The 17,844-nt window shown below is 39.0% G+C and overlaps 1 protein-coding gene across 1 annotated transcript; it reads left to right on the top strand.

The window, feature by feature from the left end:
* Positions 1–7,847: 7,847 nt before the first annotated feature.
* Positions 7,848–14,542, top strand: LOC114249971 (uncharacterized). The gene is made up of 8 exons (XM_028183699.2): positions 7,848–7,874; positions 9,026–9,105; positions 9,740–9,878; positions 10,741–10,880; positions 11,806–11,866; positions 12,447–12,558; positions 13,251–13,346; positions 14,422–14,542. The coding sequence occupies exons 2-8, from the start codon at positions 9,036–9,038 to the stop codon at positions 14,482–14,484; spliced, it is 681 nt and encodes a 226-aa protein (XP_028039500.2). The 5' UTR covers positions 7,848–7,874; positions 9,026–9,035; the 3' UTR covers positions 14,485–14,542.
* The last annotated feature ends 3,302 nt before the right edge of the window (positions 14,543–17,844 follow it).

Below are 17,844 nucleotides of genomic sequence, written 5' to 3'. Positions count from 1 at the left end.
TATGGCGAACTGTATCTTTCCCGTGGTGTGGAAAGAAGCGGACGTTATCGGCATACATAAACCCGGTAAACCAAAAAATCATCCGACGAGCTACCGCCCGATTAGCCTCCTCATGTCTCTAGGCAAACTGTATGAGCGTCTGCTCTACAAACGCCTCAGAGACTTCGTCTCATCCAAGGGCATTCTCATCGATGAACAATTCGGATTCCGTACAAATCACTCATGCGTTCAACAGGTGCACCACCTCACAGAGCACATTCTTGTGGGGCTTAATCGACCAAAACCGTTATACACGGGAGCTCTCTTCTTCGACGTCGCAAAAGCGTTCGACAAAGTCTGGCACAACGGTTTGATTTTCAAACTATTCAACATGGGCGTGCCGGATAGTCTCGTGCTCATCATACGGGACTTCTTGTCGAACCGCTCTTTTCGATATCGAGTCGAGGGAACCCGCTCCTCCCCACGACCTCTCACAGGTGGAGTCCCGCAAGGCTCTGTCCTCTCACCCCTCCTATTTAGCTTATTCGTTAACGATATTCCCCGGTCGCCGCCGACCCATTTAGCTTTATTCGCCGACGACACGACTGTTTACTATTCCAGTAGAAACAAGTCCCTAATCGCGAAGAAGCTTCAGAGCGTAGCCCTAGCCCTAGAACAGTGGTTCCGAAAATGGCGCATAGACATCAACCCAGCGAAAAGTACTGCGGTGCTATTTCAGAGGGGAAGCTCCACACGGATTTCCTCCCGGATTAGGAGGAGGAATCTCACACCCTCGATTACTCTCTTTAGACAACCCATACCCTGGGCCAGGAAGGTCAAGTACCTGGGCGTTATCCTGGATGCATCGATGACATTCCGCCCACATATAAAATCAGTCCGTGACCGTGCCGCGTTTATTCTCGGTAGACTCTACCCCATGATCTGTAAGCGGAGTAAAATGTCCCTTCGGAACAAGGTGACACTTTACAAAACTTGCATAAGGCCCGTCATGACTTACGCGAGTGTGGTGTTCGCTCACGCGGCCCGCACACACATAGACACCCTCCAATCTCTACAATCCCGCGTTGACCTACACGACGACCTGGGCCTCGAATCTATCCAGAAATACATGAAGTCAGCGTCGGAACGGTACTTCGATAAGGCTATGCGTCATGATAATCGCCTTATCGTTGCCGCCGCGGACTACTCCCCGAATCCTGATCACGCAGGAGCCAGTCACCGTCGACGCCCTAGACACGTCTTTACGGATCCATCAGATCCAATAACTTTTGCATTAGACGCCTTCAGCTCTAACACTAGGAGCAGGCTTAGGGACCTCGGTAACCGTACTCGTCGAACTCGACAAAGAGTTCGCCGTGCAACCTAACCCATGAATCAGCTCGCTGACTTTCTCGCCGGATCTTCTCAGCGGGTCGCGATTCCGATCCGGTAGTAGATTCATTTGCGAAGCAGCTACTCTTGAGCTGTTAGGTCTCCTTCGGAGGCGCTCGGGTAGCTGTTAGCAAATCCCACCCCTCCTGGCTGAGCCTTTGCTCGCCCACCTGTCCTGGTGAAACTGGAAAGGCCTCCGGGCCACCAGTAATCCTTCAATCATAAAAAAAAAAACAATTGTGTTGCAATGTGGACTGTTTTGGGAAAATAATAGGAAGAATAGTGGCATTATCTTGTGCGAGCTCACAACATATTTTATTTTATTATTAGAAATACAAAAAATTTACCGGCATCTTGTGAGCCTGTACGGGTGGGTAACATCACCCTGCCTATTTCTGCCGTGAAGCCGTAATATGTTTTGGTTTGAAGAGTGGTGCAGCAGTTGTGCTGTAAAAACTGAGACCTTAGAACTCACATATCAAGGTGGGTGACGGAATTTACGTTAATAGATGTCTACGGGCTCCGGTAACCATTTGACACCCGGTGAGCCGTGAGCTCTTCCATTTATATAAGCAATAATTTTATTTCTGAAAATACGTATTTTTAAAATAAATCTTTGATATCATAATTTCGTAGACGCGTCGATATCGGATTAATTATAATAAAAACAACAAGATAAAAACAATTATACAACAAAATTAATCGTTTTATCTTATTATTATATGATAGCTTGATTGTTTTCCGTTTAAGATTTGAAATAAAGGTTTGCAGTTGATATTGGTAGATGATTCGAAGGTTTTTCTTTAAATTGATATTTTCAAGGTTTAATGGTTTTATTGAAAATTTAAAAAGTAAAGCGAATAGGTTTTTTAAGGCATGAAAATTTTACGATCAGTAGACAAGATGGCGTAAATATTGTGTAATAATGATGAACAGTATGACGCACTTACTATTTCCTGCTTTTATTAATTATTAATACTTTATTTCAGTTTTCCTTTTTTTTTTAAACCATATCATTTTGTTAGTAAGAATTACTTATAATCTATGCTAGTAACTTAAAAAATCTAACACATAACTATCATTATATACATTTTATATCATTACTTTTTTTTTTCTCCTTCCAAGTGCCTGCCGCAAAGGCTATTAATCAGCAGTCCCTCGATCTTGCTCAATATGATTTTTAAAAGACTGTTGCCACGTCACGGACTCGACGCAATAACGATGCGGTTTGCGGGAGGGAAATCCTGTCTGAAATCTATCTACCATATCTCCTATTTTCTTCGGAATTAGTTTTTAGCGTGTCCAAAACCAACTATCTTCAAGTCCATTGTTCAAAGTATTTTCGTATGTCGTACGAAGTTAATGTGTTGGAAAATACGTACTTATATATACACAGCGTTGATACAATACAATACGCTTTCTGAAACTTGTATTCAGTTATTTACAAATTAAGTAAATGTGAACATAATTGGAAGCTGATAAGTTGAATGGACAATTTGATAGACAGTAAAATCGAACGAAAACAAAATAGTGTAGTGTATAGTTTTTCACTTAAAATATAAAAAAAAGTAAAAGAAATAAAAGACTTAGAAATAGAAATACAGAAAGAAATAAAAGAAGCATATGTTATGAATTAGTTCGCGGTTAGATTTTTATGGACCCCGTGTTTGTAGTGACGTGATATATAGAAAGCTACGGAATCATACTACATTATTGATGACTACGACAGTTAAAATTAATATTTCTCATAAAGTATTTTTTTTTAGCTTAAAGTAATTCTATTACAACCCTGCCCATTATTAGCATTTCTTTAGCAGTAAAAATATACACGCTATGGAGATATGTAGAATATGAAGTTCAATATTTTTTTCCAAAAACTTAAAAATAATACGTTGCTAGCAGTCGAAATTTAACGTATTCGGGAGAAAAGAAAATAAAGACGGTTTAAAAAAAATTGCACATAAAACACTAAACAAACTATGTCCCATCTAACGACCAATAAATATATTTTGATTAAATAAATACTTTAAATGAAAAAACAATACAGTACAAATCGGCAGTTTCATGCTTTAACCCCTTTTTTTTTTTTGTTATCGATGGCGAATCCTAGTCTTTACGGATACCCTGCCGACGGGGGTCGGACCGGGTTATGTCGGACTCCGCGCCTCCGGTGGAAGAAAGACGAAGAAGTCGCGAACCGAGGTCCGCGCCCTCAACCAATTGGTCCACGGAGACTACGCCTTTAGAAAGGCGCGCTGGGCTAAGTTCAGCTCTCGCCAAACCCGCCCAGCTTAACGACTACCGACTAAACCCCAACCCCAACGAGCCCCTCCACTCCGGCTGGGCGGGGACCCAGGTACCGCCATGTGCGCGCCATAGGCCCGCCTTCGCCGGCTCCCACCCCAATGTTACGTTGGGTGGGATCTGCCACCGGGGACTTCTTCCCCCTCTCATCTCCACGACTCGTGAGGGGCGCACCGGAGCCACAGCGCACCACCACCCCACAGGACCTTAGTGCCGAGCACCGGGCGCCCCCGCACCCAGCAATCGACGGCCCCTGCAGGAGCCGGGTGGGGGCTTTCTGCCCGCACCACCCGCTCCGCCTTCACTGCCTACGAACCGAGGTCCACGACCTCCTCCTCACGACTTCCTCCTCGGTTCATCGGCATGCCCGGTTCTTCATAAAGCCCCGGTCTTCCTTGTACCCGACGGAGGCTGGACGTCCATCGGAGTCGTCGTCTCACCGAGTTGACTTCGGTCTGCAGCAAAGGGTGCGGCCGCGGGTGCAGCGACGTCCTCTCTCCTCGGTTTTCTCGGGGGCCTTGCACAGGCCTTGCCCCCCGAAGTGTGGTCCGCTGGTTTCCCGGCGGAGGCGCAGACGCCGCATCGCGGTGCCAGTGTGCATCCGGATGCCACGTGGCCGGTCTGTCCGCACCGGTAGCAGTCGTGGCTGCGGTCGACCGACGACGGGCACCGCGCACCCACATGGCCCAACGCGTGGCAGCGGAAGCATTGTAGCCTCCGGGCCTCCAGCAGGTGGACGCGAACAACGCTCCACCCGATGCGCAGTTTCGTCACTGTAACAATCTTCTTCGCCGCTGCTATCGGGCAACGAACGAGAACCTGGCCCATTCCTCCGGATCCGGGCTTGAAAGAGCCAGCCTTGACTGCATCGACGGAGTATTCGCCGATGCGCGTAAGCTCGGTGCATATCTCCTCCTCCGTCAGCGAATCGTCAAGTCCGCTTATGCGGATTGCAGCGGTCACCATCGGTCTTGTCACCGTTACTCTCTTGGAAGAGAGAACCTCCTTGAGCTTCTCGGCCAGCAAGTCGGCCTTCGCGATCTGGTCCTCGCCGCTCACTATGAGTATTTTGGCTCCGGTTATTGCTGACCGGACCTTCTCGATGGGGATCCCTAAGGCTCCGTCGTCGATGCTGGCCCTCGCCTCGGCGAGCACCTCCCGGTAGGAGAGCCCCTTTTCGATGGCCTCCGGGTGCAGCCTCAGAATAACGGCCTGCGAGCGCGGGGCTCGAAGTCTCTTCTTTCTACCTTTCTTCTTAGGCTTGAGCGGGGCAGGGTTTCTGTCTCGTTGGCCTTCCGCGTTGGTCGTCGGTGCTGGCTCCTTTTCCCTTCTCGGCCGTGCCCCTCTACGCGCAACGGTCGCCCAACTGACCGTAAGGGCTGCGGGGGCCGGAGGGAATGCGCGCGGCTCTGGTGGAGCTGACGGCGTCGTCTTCTTGTTATGCTTTAACCCCTAAAAAATTGTTTAATTTTAATTTCTTTTCAAATCACAATTTAGTTTCAGTGCACGGGAAGTTTGTGGCGATGTTTACTGGTGGTAAGACCTCTTGTGAGTCCGCACGGGTAGGTACCACCACCCTGCCTATTTCGGCCGTGAAGCAGTAATGCGTTTCGGTTTGAAGGGTGGGGCAGCCGTTGTAACTAAACTTGAGACCTTAGAACTTATATCTCAAGGTGGGTGGCGCATTTACGTCGTAGATGTCTATGGGTTCCAGTTACCACTTAACACCAGGTGGGCTGTGAGCTCGTTCACACATCTAAGCAATAAAAAAAAAATGTAATGAAAATTTCACAATTTTCTTGATGCTAAGAAATTTATTGTATAGTTAAATATATATTGCGACAAAGTTGTACGTAATTATAATTGATAAACGTCGAACGGTATTTTTTAGATTAGATATTCTATCGTCGCGTGGGATTGTCGCCTGCTAAGATTACAATGTTGATTCGTGAACAGCTACTACTTTCCATGATTTTTTAAAAGACTAAAGATTCGGAGAACGTCTAACATAAAGCGGTCATTAATTCCTGTTTGAAGGGTGGGAGAGATTTTATGCAATAAATTGAGACTTATTCCCATGTCTCAAAGCTCACCGTCCTCGTTGAACCCGACGCTTGCGACGAAGGGCTCGACGAGCGAATTAACCCACAGACACAGCCCACTGAGTTTCCCGCCGGATCTTCTCAGTGGGTCGCGTTTCCGATCCGGTGGTAGATTCTAGGAAGCACTGCTCTTGTTAGGGCCAATGTTAGCATCACTCCAGTTCAAGCCCCGTGAGCTCACCTACTGGTTAAGGTTACGCTGAAATAGCCTTTCAAGGCTATCTATCAGCTTCGGTAGGAAAAAAATGTCTCAAAGTGGTTGTCGGCATTGACGTGTTGACATTAGCAGGCTGACTGTTAAGGTGAATTGGGTGTCGACACTACTTTTTTTTCGAATTCTGACGCAAAGTAGTCACGTGCTTAGAGGACGTACAAAAAGACTAATGTAAGAATAACCTTCCTTGTAATGCCATCTTTGCAAAGTTTCAAAGTAATCGGATTAAAAATCCGCGGACTCATTGATTACGAACGAGCACTTGGATATAGCGCGCACAGGTACAAAACCGGCTTAGCTCTGCCCCTGGCATTGCTGATGTCCATGAGCGACAATGATCACTTACCATCAGGTGGGCCGCATGCTCGTCTGCCTACAAAGGCAATAAAAAAAAAAACCAAAAAGTTTTTATTCAAGTAAGCATCCGCAAGCGCTTTTAAATCGTCGTGACTGTGCAACAATTTTTACATTTATTAAAATATTTCACTCATAATCCATATTGATTTTATCAGATTCATAGAATGTTAAAAAAAAACATGGATATATCGGCGAATCAACAACAGGCATCCGGCTAAAATAAGTTTTAAAATAAAAGTTAAAAGAAAATGGAGATAATAAGATTATTATCAAGGATTTTAAAAATAAAGAATCCAACGTCTTTTTTGTTAGATAACAAGTATTTGAATAAGACCTAGCAGTGCTAAATTTTTTTCACGGCAAGCGGCACACCATTCACGAAGCATAAAAATAAATATATTTAATTACTGTGTATTAATATATTTTATGATCTATGGTTTATTTTGGCCTCGAATGACGTCACACGTCGTGAAGATGCTTTCATCAGAATTTGTAAAGTTTACTATTATTGTAAATGACATTCAGTTTGATCTTTTCTATCGCTTGGCTAGTTAAATATAGAATTTGTCTCTTAAGGTGTTTTTCATATTGTTCATTCGTTGCCTATTTATAATCTATACTAATATTATAAAGAGGAAAGATTTGTTTGTTTGTTTGTTTCGAATAGGCTCCGAAACTATTGGACCGATTTGAAAAATTCTTTTTCCATTAGAAGCCGACATTGTCCCTGATGAACATAGGCTACTTTTTTTTTTTATTTTTTTTTTTGTTTCATGTGTCTTTTAATGTTTCCGAAGCGAAGCGAGGGCGGGTCGCTAGTAATATATATAACAGCATAATACTCAAAAGTGTCTCGATTTATCTTTCATTAACGATACGAAGCATACCGATGCGAAATTTTTTACTGATTCGCACGAAAAACAATTCTCAAATATTAGAATATCGAAATCAGGTGTCAATTCAAATCACGAACAAATGTAATTATTCAATTAATTAATATGATAATCTATAATTTTGTGTACCTACAGAATGTTACACAATGATAAGAATCTTGAATTGCTTTACTATATAACGAACTGTAAGTCGAATTAGTATTCAATCATTTTACAACAGGGTGAGTGATCATTGTAAATATATAAATTCACATTCAACATTTAATCTTTTTTATTAATTAGCTGAAATATCATCCAAACGTGCGGGCTTGCGTTGCGATCTATTTAATAAAATTCGTTAATTCGTTTAAATATTTTCTTTGTTATTTAAACAGCTTGAGGGAGTTCATATAGAGTGTCTTCTTTATTTCGCCGTAAAGTCGTGTTTTATGTAATTAACACCACAGTTGGCACAATATAAATTTTATTGTTGTGGCGGCATAAACAATTCTAAGTAATTATATTACATTAGTTATTAAACACATTATAAATTATTTTTACATTTTTAAATTTTCGGCGGTAAAAAGGTCCCGTGTCACAGACTATATTCTGTTTTCCACCTCTCGTGCGTTCCGGCTTACGCATCATAAAAAGGTGCGTACTTAAACGCTACAAGCTTATAGAAATATATCACTGATACTACATATATTTAGAAAAGTGTTTTAGATTTTAATTCGGTCACAAATAACAATCTTAAGTATCACTTGACACTCAGAAATCAGTTTGTAATCAATAGTCATTATCAACGGCAAGCATTACAGCTATTTCACGGAGACTCTGTCAATAAAAAAGTGCGTCATATTATAAAATTACATACAGTGGATTTCATTGATAACGACCTCGGTTATAACGACATTTTTGTTATAGTGACGTCAAACTTACGTCCCTTGAATTTAAAGAATACTTTCCTAAGAAATTCATTCGGTTATAGCGACTTTGCATATAGCGTCAATTTCGGGTATAGCGGCTTGTTTTTATGAACCATTTATGACAGATTCCCAGAAATCCCGTACGGATATTGCTATTCAGTCGGCAAAGGCACAAAGATTTGCTTATAAAATTATTAAGCTTTCTTATCCTTTGTTTACATTCACAGATGGTCAAACATATGCTTTGTTTGTATATAGGAACATACAAACAAAGCATTTGCTTGACCATCTGTACTAAGTAGTCCTCTACTCAGCACGGGAAACTAATGTGAATATTGACGATCAAGTTATCACTAATGATAACTTGACTTCACTAATGATAATGAAATTATTGAGTCTGTGTTTCAAACACAAGAAAAGAAGAATGAAGAAAAGGAAGAAGATTGCAATCTAAATGAAATTCCAACAACTAGAGATGCATTATGTGCTATAATAATGCTCAAAAAGTACTGTTTATTTGGTGAAGGTTAAAATAATTTAGATATAGAAGGAATTATGAAAATGGAATACACCATATAGCGTGCAGAAACAACTAAACTTAAACAGTGCACTATAACACGTTTTTTCAATAACACTCGTGTCTACCATAATCAAATAAATGAGAAGTAAATACTTAAGTACATGACTTTTTATTATTTCGGATATAGCGACCTCCGGATATAGCGACGACATTAAAGTGCCCCCTCCGCCGTCGTTATAACTGAAATTCACTGTATTTCATCAGTCATAAATTATAAATTATTTATCAATCAGTCATTGACAAAAGAGAGGTGATTTGATTTCGAACTTAATTGTTAACTTTTTTATTTATTTCAGCACGGACGTCATGAAGATTTTCGTTGTTCTCACCGCAATTCTGGCTTGTGCCAGTACACAAACTTTTGATGAACAGACGGGTGTGTAATCTATACTAATATATAAATCTACAGTGGTTTTTACGGATGTTCCGTTATAACTACTGAACCATGCATCCGATTGACTTGAAACTTGGTATCCATATAGAAAATACATGTACTTAATGGATAGGCTAACATTTATATGAGTATTGGAATCCCCACACCAGTTGCGGGGGCGTTAATGATGAGAATCTTTGTGGGGGTGAGAAATAATAATGTTAATTTTAAATGCCCACCGAAGCAGACAGGCACAGCTAGTAATTTATATTTTAGGATCTATATTTTTGGATCTATCTATTATATTCTAGGAAAATACAAATCTATTTATTTAAAAAAATAATTTTAGCTTGTAATTTTCAGTTCATGGGCTAGCTGTATTTTTTTTTTTTTTAATGATTAGATATTAGATAACAGGAAGTGAGTAGTAAGAAAATAATAATAATAATAAAAACGCCTTCTCACATGTAGTTTTATTCAAGCTAGCTCGCTCTTAAACTACATTTTGTAGCGCATTCCCAGAATATTAACGCGTTACCATAGGTTTTTCTCTCTAATAATATGATAAATTTTTTATAAGTATTTCTAATTATTATTAAAACTTGAAAGTAATAATAGTATGATTAAAAATTTATAGAGATAAACGCACGTCAAGAGCGCTTGGTCACTAACCAGATTGCTTCCGCCATCGAAAATATCAGAAAGCAAATAAGGGAAGCCGGATTCGACCCACTGGACGTTGATAGAAGAGAAATTGTCATCCCTCCAGAGGAAGAGTAAGATTCTCTTGTTTTAAACCATAGACAAAAATGAATTCCAACCACGGGCGTTGTATTACCTAATTTCGGATGAAAGACTGAGCGGCTTAAAGGCTCAATACTTCTTTTTTTTGTTGCTTAGATGGCTGGACGAGCTCGCAGCCCACCTGGTGTTAAGTGGTTACTGGAGCCCATAGACATCTACAACGTAAATTCGCCACACACCTTGAGATATCAGTTCTAAGGTCTCAGTATAGTTACAACGGCTGCTCCGCCCTTCTAACCGAAACGCATTACTGCTTCACCGCAGAAATAGGCGGGGTGGTGGTAGTTACCCGTGCGGACTCACAAGAGGTCCTACCACCAGTAAAAATACTTTGACCTTTACAGATCGGTTAGAATGAAAAACAATATTTAAATTATAAGAACATTGAAATCTAATTCGATCTGAGACCAAACAATATTGAAATTAAAATTTAAATCTATCTTATATCTATATAAATAAAAATGAATTGCTGTTCGTTAGTCTCGCTAAAACTCGAGAACGGCTGGACCGATTTGGCTAATTTTGGTCTTGAATTGTTTGCGGAAGTCCAGAGAAGGCTTAAAAGGTAAAATAAATATGAAAATGCTCGGAGTTAAATAAAAATAACAATTTTGTTTTCCCTTTAATGTGTTCCGCGTCGGACGGATTCCTTTTGTTTGTTTTAAGTGTATTTTATACAAAAGTTTAGTTCTTTTATTTGTCGATTGAGGTACTACGAAGTCTGCCGGGTCAGCTAGTTATTTATAATGTTGTATACCTTTTGAATTGAACTGAAATTATAATCGTTCTAAACGTGTGCGTGGTAATTTAACGTATTTTTTTTTCGTTTTGCAGCTTCCATGCACTTGCCGCTTTCGCCGAGGACATCAAAAGCACTGGATTAAGCAACATCGTCATTATCACTAACAATTTTAGCATCCTTAGCGCCCGTCTCAACTTAGTCCTGAGTCTACCTCGTGTTGAAGCTAGCGTTGGTACGTTAATATGCTTGTTAATCTTCATTTTATTTCCATTGAAATTTCTAAACCTCAGTGTCCTTTTCAAGAGATTTAAAATACTTATCTTGTTGTCTACGGTTTTACCTTTTGCGAGTACTGATCATCATCGATGCGACACAATAGAGGTACTTCTATGATAATATTCTATTGTCGTCATTAAACTATACAAGTGGGTAATTCTTATCAACTACAGCTATAAAAAAATTGTTTTCATTTTAATTATCTACTTATCTTATACCTTTAAACGAGCATTTTTTGTATATTAATATATATGTATATAATCTGAATCTCAGAAACGGCTCCAACGATTTTCGTAAAATTTAGTATACAGGGGATTTCCGGGGCGATAAATCGATCTAGCTACGATTTATTTTCAGAAAATATTGTTTTATTCGTGTTTTCAATAATCAACTCTTCCCAACATCTATTGGCGAATAATAATACCATTTTTCTTAATTGAGGGCAACTAACCGCTTTAAAGACACAACAAGATAGCGTTATCAAAAAAAAAACCTCATCATCTAGTTTACGTAGTGTGAACTCAAGTCATTGTAGCGGAGTCGCATGTGATCTCAAAATGAACTTTTCCAGATTCATTTTTATTAATTTATTGTTTATAACGGTGGAGGAGCTTATGGCCCATCTGGTGTTAAGTGTTCCAGAGACATCAAAAACCTAAATGCCGCCACCCACCTTGAAACGTGAGTTTTAAGTGTCAGTTTTACAGTGCATAGGCTGCTCTATCCTTTAAACCAAAACGCATTACTGCTTCACAAGAAAAATAGGCAGGGTGGTGGTATTTATCCGCAAAGACTCAAAAGATGCCCTACCACCAGTAAATGATCTATACATCTATGCCAGTAAAAGTATTAAATGATGGTCAAACTTTTATTTTTTACAGGTGCTGCCCGTGTTGAGCTTAATGTGTTCGATTACGAAGGCTACGCTAGCGCCAGCGGACGGTAACAATTATTTAAAATAATTGAAATACCTTTTACCAATTATTTAAAAAACACGTGTGGCACTCGGGGACTGCCGCGGTAAAGCTATTGCATAGCATTTTTTATCAACTCATGCAATTATAATTAGACAATAATAATTTTATATTAAAACAATAATGAAATAAGACCACGCTATATTTATAAACATTAACAAAAGCAAAACATTAATGGTCCCCTTCACACTCATAAGCTAGACCGCGCGAGAGAGATGGGCAGACTTTTCATGATGCGCATGCAGTGCGACGTCACTCCGCGCGCTTATTCACAAACGCAACGTGTGAATGTGTTGAACGCGAGCTACATGGTAGACGGAGTGGGGGGTGTTACGTTTTATTTTCGTTACGGAATTACTTAATTCGGTCGCCGCGCTCAAAGCCCGCGATAAAAGCTATGCAATAGCTTAAAAGCAATTAATTAAAATACCTTCCTTTGATAACTATTTAAGAATAAGCGGTCAAATTTCTATTTTACCTACAGAATAACATTAAATTTGAGCCAAATTGTAATAAAGTACGTCAATAATAACCATTTTTTGTTACAGTGCCGCCATAAACAACCTTCGTGTTAGCGCTGAAGTGCGTATAAGCATCAGCGTCGTCTCCGGAATTTCTATTAGGAGTCTCAACATAGACCTTACCTTAGGAGGAGTTGAGGTAACTATTTCTTAACGAAATGAAACATCGACCAAATTATTTGCATCTAAGTAATCAAATCATTTGATATAAGTAATCATAGGGACATAATTGAATATCTGCCTAGAGTACTGTACGATATTGTAGACTTATTTAAGTGATGCCAGGAGATCAGAGAATAATAATCATAGTCCACTGTCGATGAAATTTGTTTGTTGAAATCACGGTACAATCGATTTAAGGTTGTCGAAACGAGTTTCTTGAGGCTAGTATTTGCGATAATAGGCTAGTATTTATATTAGTACTTGCGATATTAGGCTAGTATTGCGGTAGTGACTGTCGCTCATCTATTTATGGACCCCATTTTTTGAAACAAAGTTTTAAAAGAATGACGTGTCTTAGTTTTGTGAATATATTCAGGAAAAGAAGATTTTATTTATTTCTAATCATTTATCGATTTTGAAGTTGACGATTATAATGATTTTATTCGATTGAAAACGTTCCATCAACCTTATGTTTTTTTTTTTTCATTTTTTGTGTCTCATGGCAGGCGACGGCTTCGACAACGAACTGTTCTCGGTATCTAATAGGGGTTTAATAGCAGATAAGCCTCTGATGAATACTCCTACACGTCAATGGTGAAATTTAAGAGGAGAATTCATTCTAGAGGTTCTTAGGATGATGCCGTATTTAACTGTTTTTACTTTTTCCAGGCGGATCTAAATGTCAATTTGTTTGGACGCGACCTCTCCGACACCATCACTAACTTCCTCTCACAGACCGTGCCAACCACTATTGCGAATAACAGGGTAAGTTATGGAGTAAAGAATATTCGATAACAAATTATATAAGCTCCGTAGCATGAGAGATTTAGGAGACATTTTGATTAAGAATTTAAGAGTTTTTTTTTTATTTTTTATTTTTTTATTGCTTAGATGGGTGGACGAGCTCACAGCCCGCCTGGTGTTAAGTGGTTACTGGAACCCATAGACATCCACAACGTAAATGCGCCACCCACCTTGAGATATAAGTTCTAAGGTCTCAAGTAAGTTACAACGGCTGCCCCACCCTTCAAACCGAAACGCATTACTGCGTCACGGCAGAAATAGGCAGGGTGGTGGTACCCACCCGCGCGGACTCACAAGAGGTCCTACCACCAGTAATTACGCAAATTATAATTTTTGCGGGTTTGATTTTTATTACACGATGTTATTCTTTCACCGTGGAAATCTATCGTGAACATTTGTTGAATACGTATTTCCATAGAAAAATTGGTACCCGCCTGAGATTCGAACACCGGGTGCATCGCTCAACACGTATGCACCGGACGTCTTATCCATTAGGCCACGACGACTTACTTAACGACAAAAAGATGAGCATTAGGTATAAAAGCTAAGGGAATTATAATTTATTATATTATTTGCTATTATTACTCACGAACTTAATGTCTCGGACTTCTTCATCTCAAACCACCGGTCAAACGGCCAAAATATCTTTGGCTCTATAAAATCATCATATATTTCGCAGCCTTCAATTACTACGACTGAGATTTGAATTGACGGAGAATTATGTTTGGATTTCCAAATCTAGCTTCATTAAATTGAACTCCCGGATAATGTGGCATTCCAGGTAGCCTGTTAAAAGATATTGAAATAGAGAGAAAAAAAATTTAAACTTCCAATTAATACGAGGTACACATATTTGTCAATGCGGACGAAAGGAAAATTAAAAGGATAATAAATAAATAAAAATATGTAAAAATTGAGTTTCAAACTAAGCTTATATTTATCGAATGTAAATATTTATTTATAACAATAGGTCTACATTTTAAAACTTTTGATTCGTGTTAACGAAAACAATATTTCAAAATTTTTTTTTTTTCAGACCACAATCAACAGGTTTTTGGAATACACCCTGCTTCAAATAATCGAAGATTTTCTTCCCTAAGCATCAACAGCAACATTAAACAACTAAGTAAATTAATGAATAAAATAAATTGATTTGAGTTTGTCGTTTCGTTTTCTATTCCTTTGGAATTTAAAGAATTTAATATACATATACAATAATCAATTATTTTAGAAAGAATTTTTTACGTACGTAAAGGAAATCTTTAGTTTTAAAAAGATTTCTCTGAGACAATTTTACTCACCTGTGATTCAATGAAGAGAATTAATTAAATCTTACATAATATAATAATATTATATAATATAGTTTTTTTTATTGCTAGATGGGTGAACGAGCCCACAGCCCACCTGGTGTTTAGTGGTTACTGGAGCCCATAGACATCTTCGACATAAATGCGACACCCACCTTGAGATATCAATTCTAAGGTCTCAAGTATAGTTACAATGGCTGCCCCACCATTTAAACCGAAACGCATTACTTCTTTACGGCAGAAATAGGCAGGGCGGTGGTACCTACCCGCGTGGACTTACAAGAGGTCCTACCATCAGTAATTACGCAAAATATAATTTTTCGGATTTCATTTTTATTACACGATGCTATCTCTTAACTGAGGAAGTCAATCGTGAACATTTGTTGAGTACTTCTTTAGTATTTCTTTAGAAAAATTGGTACCCGCTTAGGATTCGAACACCGGTGCGTCGCTCAACACGAATGCACCGGACATCTTATCCCTTAGGCCACGACGACTTCAAAATGTTTCAAATATGAATTTAAATCGAGATATAAAGGGCTTTAAATATTGTTTTCGTTTTTATATTCCAGGTGAGTGAATATTTTGTTAGATGAATTTATTATAGTTTTAATTTTATATTGTCAATAAATTCAAATTACAGAAAACGCGGTTAAGTCTTTCATTGTCTGGAGTATTTGATATCATTTTACATATTTGATAAACAATATTTTAGAATTTAATTTACAAATACAATAAACATTTATTTTAGAAATAAATTTATACACATACTAGCTGACCCGGCAGACTTCGTAGTGCCTCAATCGATAAATAAAAGACATGTCAAGGGGGATTATATAATTCCGAGCTTTTTTTATATTTTCTCACCTTTTAAACCTTCCCTGGACTTCCACGAATAATTCAAGGACAAAATTGGCCAAATCGGTCCAACCGTTCTCGAGTTTTAGCGAGACTAACGAACAGCAATTCCTTTTTTATATATAGAGATAATAGACAACCATTTTTGAATTTAATGAACATAATTTCAAGCAAATGTAACATTGCTAAATATTTCGAACAAAGATTCTGACTGACCGTCAATATTAATGCCACTGATCGTGTAGCTTTCAAAATAAAGGCTGGCTAGCTTTGTCTGAACGAGTTGGCAGAAACATTTAAGAACTAAACTTGAAATCCAATGTGATTGTATTTTCTGCTCGATACAGATAGGTACTAAATGTAATTTTTTTATGTCTGATAAATGTGTTTTATAATTATATTATGTAGAAATATGGAAAAGATCAAAACGGTAAAATTATACTTTGCATAATTACTGGTGGTAAGACCTCTTGTGAGTCCGTACGGGTAGGTACCACCACCACCATGCCTATTTCTACTGTGAAGCAGTAATGCGTTTCGGTTTGAAGGGCGGGGCAGCCGTTGTAACTATACATGAGACCTCAGAACTTATAAATATCTCAAAGTGGGTGGCGCATTTACGTCGTATATGTCTATGGGCTTTAGTAACTACTTAACACCAGGTGGACTGTGAGCTCGTCCACCTATCTAAGCAATAAACAAAAAAAAAGAAAATGCGAACGTTATCCTCAAAAGGATACAATTAATAATTTGGGTGTTCCAAAAATAACTATATAACTTGATACATCTGAAAGTTTTATTGTAATTTCGATCCTAATAATGAACTGAACTTGCATTGCCATTTAAATACACACTTTTTCTCCTACCTACGCCGAAAGTTCAGTTTTCGTCCCGCTGTACAGGGAAGAAAGTGTAACTTTTTCTTCCCTGGGTACAAGTGCGCAGGCGCGTTAGTGTATGTCGGCGTTAAGCCAGGATTTACACACATAAGTTCTTTTACAATGAAAATACAATACAATTCTATAAAACTTTAACATTACTTGTTTACAACAAAAAGCCACGCCTGAGTTATTCAGTGGTTCTTACACAATTTGCCATTTTGTGTTGGTTATAACAACTACAACTTCTTTTATACAAACAAATGTAATTACTGCGAAACAATTCACAAAACATAGCTTAATATTCAAAATACATATTTTAGTGATTTTACATGACTCACATTTAATTTAATTTACATGAATTACTTTTAAGTAATATTAACTAACATTGTTATTATCCAGCCTAATAATAGATGGCGCCAACAACATCATTGCATAACAATTACAATACTTAATTAAATTATTAGTACTGTTAATTATAATATAAATTATTATTAATATTTATGCTTTATTCATATTTAATCATTTATACAGTCATTTGTGTTTTTAAACAATAATATAAACATTAAACATATTCTGAACATTTTCACATCAAAACAGTGTCTGCTAATTATTAAATATGGTAGAATAACAGTTTTGTTGCTAATAATAAATAAATGTTAATATAGAATAAACTAATCTATATATTATTATGTTAATTATTGCCAACAGTGGCGTTTGCGCCCATACGGCCATACTGATTCCAGCGCGTCCCTTGCGCTGTTTTAGCATTTCACATAACAGTAAACAAGTCATATCCCCTACCGGGATCTACCCAATACACAAGGCACCATTCACCCTTACGAGATCTAGCTAACACACAAGAGGATCACCCAACGGGATTTACCCAACACACAAAGCATCACTCATACAGGTCTAGTTAACTCGCAAGCCATCACCCTTACAGTATCTAGCCAACTTACCAGGCATCACCCTTACGGGATCTAGCCAACACACTCGGCATCACCCATTCGGGATCTAGCCAACTCACAAGGCATCACCCATTTGGGATCTAGCCAACCCACAAGGCATCACCCTCTCGGGATCTAGCCAACCCACAAGGCATCACCCTCTCGGGATCTAGCCAACCCAAAAGGCATCACCCTCTCGGGATCTAGCCAACCCAAAAGGCATCACCCATTCGGGATCTAGCCAACTCATAAGGCATCACCCATTCGGGATCTAGCCAACTCATAAGGCATCACCCATTCGGGATCTAGCCAACTCATAAGGCATCACCCATACGGGATCTAGCCAACTCATAAGGCATCACCCATACGGGATCTAGCCAACTCATAAGGCATCACCCATACGGGATCTAGCCAACAAGACCAGGTTTAAGGATTCGCATGGTGGCCCGCCAGCGTTTTAGGAAGG

The sequence above is a fragment of the Bombyx mandarina genome, chromosome 15, assembly GCF_030267445.1.
Source record: "Bombyx mandarina strain Sakado chromosome 15, ASM3026744v2".
Classification (NCBI taxonomy): domain Eukaryota; kingdom Metazoa; phylum Arthropoda; class Insecta; order Lepidoptera; family Bombycidae; genus Bombyx; species Bombyx mandarina.
Note: the sequence above shows the minus strand (reverse complement) of the source record. Positions and strands in the feature narration are given on the sequence as shown.